This window comes from Lolium perenne, chromosome 5, assembly GCF_019359855.2.
Source record: "Lolium perenne isolate Kyuss_39 chromosome 5, Kyuss_2.0, whole genome shotgun sequence".
NCBI classification, from domain to species: domain Eukaryota; kingdom Viridiplantae; phylum Streptophyta; class Magnoliopsida; order Poales; family Poaceae; genus Lolium; species Lolium perenne.
Genome location: NC_067248.2, coordinates 51538337 through 51547164, shown reverse-complemented (window position 1 = coordinate 51547164; position 8828 = coordinate 51538337). Strand labels below are relative to the sequence as shown.

General features: G+C 45.7%; 1 protein-coding gene across 1 annotated transcript; it reads left to right on the top strand.

Moving 5' to 3' along the window:
• The first annotated feature begins 2633 nt into the window (after positions 1-2633).
• Positions 2634-4628, top strand: LOC127303329 (xyloglucan galactosyltransferase KATAMARI1 homolog). Its single transcript, XM_051334072.2, has one exon. The coding sequence runs from the start codon at positions 2950-2952 to the stop codon at positions 4555-4557; it is 1608 nt and encodes a 535-aa protein (XP_051190032.1). The 5' UTR covers positions 2634-2949; the 3' UTR covers positions 4558-4628.
• The last annotated feature ends 4200 nt before the right edge of the window (positions 4629-8828 follow it).

Below are 8828 nucleotides of genomic sequence, written 5' to 3'. Positions count from 1 at the left end.
CCATCTACCTCAACTACATTCTCCAAGGCCACTACATCAAACATGGCTTCATCGACCATGACAACAATGGCTACATCGATATGAGCATCAAGGGTTGCATCACGTCTTCAGCTTCTCCTCTAGTCGGACCATCTGCGTCACTACCGATCCGACTAGGCCATATTAGGTTGTTTAAGATTGTAATCTAGATCTATCTCTACTAGGTTTTTTAGTTTCCAAGCCTTCTCTAATAAACAGCCGAAGAAGCTCACAATGTAATTTCAACCACAATTACAATTATCAATACAACAACTATTCCGCAATTCTGCATACTTGAAGTTGAGTTGGCCCTGACATTTTGAGTTTACTACCACGTCCTCTCTCCCTATCTCCCTCTCCCCCGGAGTAGATGGTTGATTTCTCGGTTCCTTAGGACATATACAATGGTAGAGAAGGCATGCCTTTCCTTACCCCGTCACATTAGCTAGAGAAGGCAATAGATATAAGTCATACAATGCATTATCTCTTATAGCCATCTCTGACTATTAATATTATTATTAAATTTTGGTTGGAAATTTGTTGCTAAGGGAAGACATATGTGATACAATGGAGAAAACAGTCTTCCCTTATTTCCTAAGAGATCATCCCTTAGCTAGGAGAATACAAACTTTCTCTCTCTTTATTCTCTCTCCTCCAACTAAGCAAAAAATCAGACGTGGCATCTCTAAGGGAATGCTGACATCACTCCATTGTACGTGCCCTTAACAACCACATTGATAAGGGCACGTATAATGGGGTGATGTCAGCCTTTCCTTACGCTTGCCACGTCAGATTTTTTTTTGCTTAGTTCGAGGAGAAAGAATGAAGGAAGAGAATGTTGTCTTTTCTTAGCTAAGGGATGATCTCTTATGAAATAAGAGAAGGCTATTTTCCCCATTGTACGACATATCTTCTCTTAGCACATAATTTCCTACTAAAATAATTAATTATCAATTATTGCTAGAGATGACAATAATAGATAATGCATTGTACCGATTATATTTATCATCCTCTCTAAATGATATGAACTGCTAAGAGAAGACGTGCCTTCCCTACCATTGTACATGCCCTAAGGAGGTTGCAACACGAGCTGTCCCTTGCAGATGGTTGGACAAATGGCAGCGGATGGTGAGAATATGAGGCATGTCATTAATGGCAAGGACTCGAGAGAAACTCGATCGGCATTACATAAAGAGGACGGAAGGTAGAAGAAAATTAGGTTTTCATCAACTTCCATTAGTCAGAACATATACAGATTTGAGTTGTGAGGTACCAAAGTTCTCCAACTTTGAAAGTTTAGGGGCTGATCTATCAACTTTTGAAGGCGAGAGATCAAACCCACAATATACGATAAGCTTCTTTCTGAGAGTAAAGAGAGTTTCACTGATTTTTGAAAAGGGTTTTACTGACATAGCACTTCAAAGATCATCGATCGGGGTAGAGGGCTATGAAGAATACACTCTGAATCAACTCATGAACCCATGGAGAATTTTGCTAGATCGTGGGCTCCATCGTGAGCTGCATGCTCTGTTACAAGCTCTCTTTACTTTGTGCATTTGCACCTTTTGGATACATTCAAACGTACCACAAATAGCCTCCGGAGACCAAGAGACTTGTCGTTGGAGAGTCGAGGCCACTCTTCCTCCGGGCTTTCTTTCCGCACTATTATGGATAGTCAAATAATGGGAAAAATTGGATTCAATTGTCAACCGGTCCTATCGAAAATAGGATTGACTATGGATTCGAGCCATCGCACATGGTTTCATAAAATCTGTACGATTTTCCCGATCTAAATCGAGCAGGTTTCCATGAAGAAGATCTTGTTCAGCATGTTCTATTCGATACTGGCAGGAGAAGAACCCGACTCGGTATTCTTAAAAAAAGAGGGGAAGCAGAACCAAGTCAAGATGCTATGGGTCGCCCCTTCTTCTTCCTAACTATGAACTTATACAATGAGTGGCATGCGTACTTTCTCCACCTCCATTTTCACCCCCATTTAGGCACACCATGGTCTCAACTTCTACAACCGATGAATGTTTGTGGAATACACCTAGCCACCACATAGATAACCAGACCCGTGTAGTCTCTTGTGATCACGGCCACACTTGACACCTTCACATTTACCTCACCAAATCGGAGGCAAGCCCATTAGCATTTATACAAAACAACAAATTAAAAAGAGCCAATAATAGAAAATACATAATACTATTATTTATTATAGGAGAGTAAATTTTAGTTTTTACCACATAGTTTGACATTTTAAAGCTAACTGCCCCATTATGTACACATGGTGGGAACAAAATTACTAAACAGGGTAATTAGCGTCAAAGATAACAAAATAGGGGTTTAAAACTAAAATATTTTGTTATTTTAACTCATCATACTTTTTTGTTAGTACTATCATTTTTGTAAACGAGGCAGAAGGCTTGCACGTTTCGTTTAGTAAGAGTAGTTTCCAGGATCAAATGGCAAGCCCATAATTAGCCCTAAATCCTTCCTATTCACGTTTGTTGGCATGTGCCTCGACCCAAAGAACCAATGCAACGTACACGAGCTCGGCGAGATTTAATAGGCTGGTTCATTTGCACATGTGTTGAGCATGACGCAACCACATACTACAGAGAAGAAACAAAAATCTCGAGCGGTGAAAGAGCAAATGGAAATGAATCAAGTAAGATATGCATGCATATGCGGAAGGAAAGAAACCCCTGATTTACGCATCCATATGCGAAAGGAAAGAAATCCCAATTTCAGGAATCTCCCGGAATCAAATCGTGTTTAATTCGACGCGGATGGAGGTGTTGATGACAGGACTAGGACAGCAGGATCACACCCGTATCAGATCGATCGCGCGCTGGCCGATTATAATCCGGCTGCCGGCGGCGGGCGAGTGATCCGTTCGCTACGTCTTACGGACGGGACGGGCCGGCCATGGTGAATTTGCATGGTTCAACGGTGCTCCGGGCCGGCAGGTACTTCGTGCCGCTGCTCTTCCCGGCGTGCTTCACCCTGTGGATGCTCATATTCTTCCAGCCTCCGACGGCCATCTTGCGGGTGAGTTTCCAGCCGACCCTTTCGTTGCCGGAGCAACGGGTCGTCGACGCGACTCCGACGCCGGCGCTGCCAGAGCGTCGAGAGATCATCGACACGTCCCCGTCGCAACCGCCGCCCCCTCTGGAGGGTCGAGACACCGTTATAGCGCCGCCGCCACCGGCACGTCGAGCGAAGACAGAGACTCCGTCGTCACCGCCACCGGTGGCGGTTACGCCTGACCGGTGCGCCGGCCGCTACATCTACATCCATGATCTGCCGAGAAGGTTCAACGTCGACCTGATCCGAGACTGCCGGTCCTTGTGCGATTGGACGGACATGTGCAAGCACCTTGTGAACGATGGCATCGGCCCGCGTATCACGCGCACCGGCGGCGTGCTCCCCTCCACCGGCTGGTACGACACCAACCAGTTCACCCTGGAGGTCATCTTCCACAACCGGATGCGGCGGTACGACTGCCTCACCACCGACGCCTCCCGCGCCGCCGCCGTCTACGTGCCCTACTACGCCGGGCTCGACGTCGGCCGGTACCTGTGGGGGTTCAGCAACGAACTCCGCGACGCCCTCGCCGAGGACCTCGTCGAGTGGCTCCGGTCGTCGCCTGCGTGGGCGGCGCACGGCGGGCGGGACCACTTCCTCGTGGGAGGCCGCATCACATGGGATTTCCGGCGTGAGGACGGGCGCGAATGGGGCAGCCGGCTGTTCCTCCTCCCTGAGGTCACCAACATGACGACGCTCGCCATCGAGTCTAGCCCGTGGCACCGCAACGACGTGGGCATGCCGTACCCGACCTACTTCCACCCGTCCCGCGCCGCCGAGGTGGCCTCGTGGCAGCGCGCCGTGCGGCGCGCGCGGCGGCCGTGGCTCTTCGCGTTCGCCGGCGGCACGCGGGGGCACGGCACCGACAGGAACGTCGACAGCAACGGCGTCGTCCGCGACGCGATCATCGAGCAGTGCGCGCAGTCGCGGCGGTGCGGGCTCCTCCGGTGCGGCGCCCGCGGCCAGCGCAACGACTGCTACGCGCCGGGCAACGTCATGCGGCTGTTCAAAAGCGCCACCTTCTGCCTGCAGCCGCAGGGGGACTCGTACACGCGGAAGTCGGCGTTCGACGCCATGCTCGCCGGCTGCGTGCCGGTGTTCTTCCACCCAGGATCGGCGTACGTGCAGTACCGGTGGCACCTGCCGGCAGACCACCGCAAGTACTCGGTGTTCGTGCCAGAGGACGGCCTGCGGAACGGCACGGTGAGGGTGGAGGACGTGCTCCGGCGGATCAGCGCGAGGGAGGTGGCGGCCATGAGGGAGCAGCTGGTGAGGATGATCCCCAGCATCGTGTACAGGGACCCGAGGGCCACGTCGGGACTCGGGTTGAGGGACGCCGTGGATGTTGCCGTCGACGGCGTGATCGAGAGGGTGAGGAGGATCAAACAGGGGATGCCTCTCTCGGATGATGGCATGGGGCTGTGGTATGGCTACTTTCACAGGCAGTGAAACATGTTTTTTTCCCTGTGATTTCCTAGACATAACAGGTCACGAAATGCGCCAATCGATAATACCTCAGGAGATTAGGTTGTATACTCGCGACTGGAGTACTTGTTGCACGAGAATTTTCAGAGGAAACCTTATGCCTCACCTATCAAAAGACCGTGGAGTAGGGATTGGAGCAGGTAAGCAGTGCATTTTTTTTTTGAGAACCCGTAGGAGATCTGCGTGTCATTGTATTAAGTATAAGAAGCGGACCAAGATGTCCCGTATAAACGAAGCAGCCACCAAGCAAAACCGGCCTGCCTAAGGAGGCCAGAAACTAATGAACATCTCTAAGCCGCCTACCTCTACACTCACACCAAACCCGTCATTCCTCGAGAACTAACCCTAAGGTAACATTCACCGGTGAGAACTTGCCATCGAAGACCCTAGCGTTGCGTTCGAGCCATAGCATGCGCATAGTGAGCATGATCAGCGAGTTGGCCTTCTTCCTATCCGTCGGCGGGAACCGAAGAGCCGCCTGCAGCCACCACTCATTGATGCCGTCGTCTCCCATTGGTACGATGTCGGGAAGACCCAACCGGACCACCAGGCCGGACCAAACCGCCTGAGAGAACACACAACGGAGCGAGAGGTGGTCGAGCGTCTCATCAGCAACGTTACACAGGGGGCACACGGTGTGAGTGGGCAATCCGCGGCGCAGCCTCCGATCTGCCGTCCAACACCGACGCCTCAGAGCCAGCCAAGCATGAAGCTTGTACTGACGCTAACACCTTGCCCGATGAATGAAGTTACTGCCTCCAACGCGAACACTGGCATGATCACACATCATCACGCGTTCGCTGTGTGCCTCACTCTTATTCTCTGTCTCCCCGTAAACATAGTCCACTCCTAATCTGCAGGCCTCACAACTCTAAGCGGCAAAATTTCTCCTCGGCAGTCGGCACCCTGGTCTCACCGTCGATCAGATTCACATTCACTGCTCACCTGCTCCAACCCCTACTCCACGGTCCACTTCCCCAGATGAATAAACTTGTGATCTGTGGAGTTCAATGCGTGGATTGACTAGTAAATTTTTATTCCACTTAGAGTCTATTTCATGATTCTATCATTCACTAAGATGGGGGGTATTATCCAAATTGCAGTGCAGCACGGAGACATAGCAATATGGCACCATTTTATCTGTCTAGGTATGGAGCAATTTATCATACAATTTGCCTAATTTCAAATATCCATTAGCATTTTTCTTCCGGGTAGCGTATCTTACCATTTTACAACCTAGAAAAAATCTATCGCTTGTTATAAGTCAGCACCCCGCTTGCTTCGTTTTCAGCTCCGCTAGCGCCCCAACTAGAGGAGACCATGAACTACCAAGTACCAACTCAGGCCTTGTTTGACAGGCTGGATTGTAACTGGATACACGTGTATTATACAAGCTCAACCAATTACTCGGAAGTACACTCTCTAGCCTATTTGGCAGCCCGCATCGGGTTGGCCAGTTTTTCGGACGCTAGGTGGGCCTCGCGTTTTTTGGTTACGAGAAGGGAATTAGGTGTCCACCCAAAACATGGTGGATAATACTCTACCAAACACTAGAATTCACTGTTTCCAAACGAGACCTCATGGTTTCCCTTTCTCGCGTGAGAATCATCCAGTGAACTAGGGTACCGACGAAGCCCATCTAGGCTTAAAATACGAAGACAGGAGACAGAGGACCCGAAAAAAATGAGAAAACATCTATTTTGTAATGCCGTAAGAAAATCTTATATGTAAGTTTGGAAAAAAAAGTTTTTTCATTGTAGGTAGATAACAGATGTGTGGATGTGTGTGCAAAGTTTAAAACTTTAATCTATTTATTTGTGATCTGTATAAAAATCACTAGTAGAAAAAAGGTCTTCCATCCCAACCCATTAGTCTCCAAATACTTTGACCCGGGACTAATGGGGTCTTTAGTCCCGGTTCTGCTGGTGAACCGAGACTAATGCTTGGACAACCGGGACTAAAGAGCTACGGTGGGTTGCGGCCAGGGCAGGAACCTTTAATCCCCAACCGGGATTAAAGGTTTTTTCTGGTTTTTGGCTCCACACGCACCTCCACACCCCCCCCCCACCCCGTGGATCGCCTTTTTTAGCACTGTAAAATAGAAAAATAATATGATAGAAAATTCAAAAAATAAAATGTTTTCAGATTCTTACATGTTATGCAACCTACTATTAGGGAAAATTAACAAATTTGAATTTTCATTTTTTTGCAAAAAAGGTTTGAAAAATGGTAAACCGCAATAACTTTTGCATACGATGTTGAAAAAAAACGTATAATATATCAAAATGATCGTGGGAGATTCTCAAAATTCCAAATAAAAATACGAAAGAAGGAAGATTTTTATTTTTGCTATAAATTCAGGATTTTATATATTTTTATTTTTTAGAAAATTAATTTTGTTAATTGCATCATGAAGATTACTATCATTTTTACCCTTTTTTAGATTTTCAAATTTTTAGGTTTTTGGTTTGGCAAAAAAAATTATTTAATTAATTAAAAAATAAAAAGTAATACAAATTAAAAAGTTAATGTTTATTTATTTATTAAAGATTATTATTACATCATTACTTTTGTTTATTAAAATAATTATTTGAAATTCAAACAATAAAAAAATGTGACATCGACCAACATGTTAATAGGATTGATATGATACTAGTATCACATACATGCGCGCGAAGCATTTGGATGCGGGACGGGATGAAACTCGGAAGTTAAGCGTGCTTGTGCTAGAGTAGTGGGAGGATGGGTGACCGAGCGGGAAGTTTGACCACGAGTAAAGTAATTAGACTAGAGATAAGTGTAGTTAGAGATAGAGACTAAACTATGCAAATAACTGAAATAATAGAAATTTTGAAAAAAAAGAAAAAATGGAGTGGAAAAAAATTTGAATTTTTTTTTTTTTTGAAAAATTGAGATATTTTCGTCCCGATGCACAGAATTCGCACGGATGGACCTTTAGTCCCGGTTCGTAAGCAACCGGGACTAAAGGAGGGGTTTGCGAACCGGGACTAAAGCCCATTTTTCTACCAGTGAATGTACGTATTATGCATATTAAGTATCAAACTCTATAGCTTAACCTTAAAAACCTACATCTGAAACGCGAAATGACCTCTCTCTATTGGATGGTGAGGTGGGCTGATTGATGCCCCGTTATGAAAACACCCTGCTTCACAAAATCCTTAGATTACTTAGGAGTAATAAAGGTAGTAACATCATACCCTAAGACTACTCATAGTGGGAGTAACATAACTAGTAATATCACACAACCCAATGCATTTTGGTACATGGCATATCAATAAATAAATAAAAAGAGTGAGGTGGTAACTAGTTATGTTACCATAACATCACATACCCCAAAACAAGATGAGTCTACAATATAGTAAATGACACAATGCATGATACCACATATAAGTTACTACCCACTATGGAGGTAATAATTTAGACTAGTAACATATGTTATGTTACTAGTCTAAGTTACTCCCCACTATGACTAGCCTAAGACTGCTCATAGTGGGAGTAACATAGCTAGTAACATCACACATCTCAAAGCATTTTGGTGACATGGCATGCTAATAAATGAAGAAAGAGAGTGAGGTGGTAACTAGCTATGTTACCATAACATCACACACCTCAAGGCAATATGAGTCTACAACATAATAAATGATACAATGCATGAAACCACATATAAGTTAGTACCCACTATGAAGGTAGTAATCTAGACTAGTAACATGACATATGTTACTAGTCTAAGTTACTCCCCACTATAACCAGCCTAAGACTACTTATAGTGGGGAGTAACAAAGATAGTAACATCAACAACATGCAATGCCAACTAAGCAGTTTGATGACATGGCATGTTATTAATTGAGGAAAGAGATGATAGTGGTAACTAGTAGCACATTCCAATGCAAAATGAGTCTACAACTTAATAAATGTAGCATTTTATGTTACTACATATATGATAATAACCACTATGAAGGTAGTAACATAGAGTAGTAACATGTGTATGCGACGCGGACTTTTGGCTCATGGGTGCTACGCTCCCCCATAGATCCACCGTGTAGATTTGCTTTAAGATTGTTGACAGGAAATTAAAGAAAAATCGGCTGGGACTGCGTCTATTCATAATACAATGTTATACGCCAGCATCTACCTGACACACCACTGTGGTGCCTGGTCCGCAATAGTAAAGTTTGCTCAGATAATAATGATGTCTGCCTCTGTACATGTCAGTA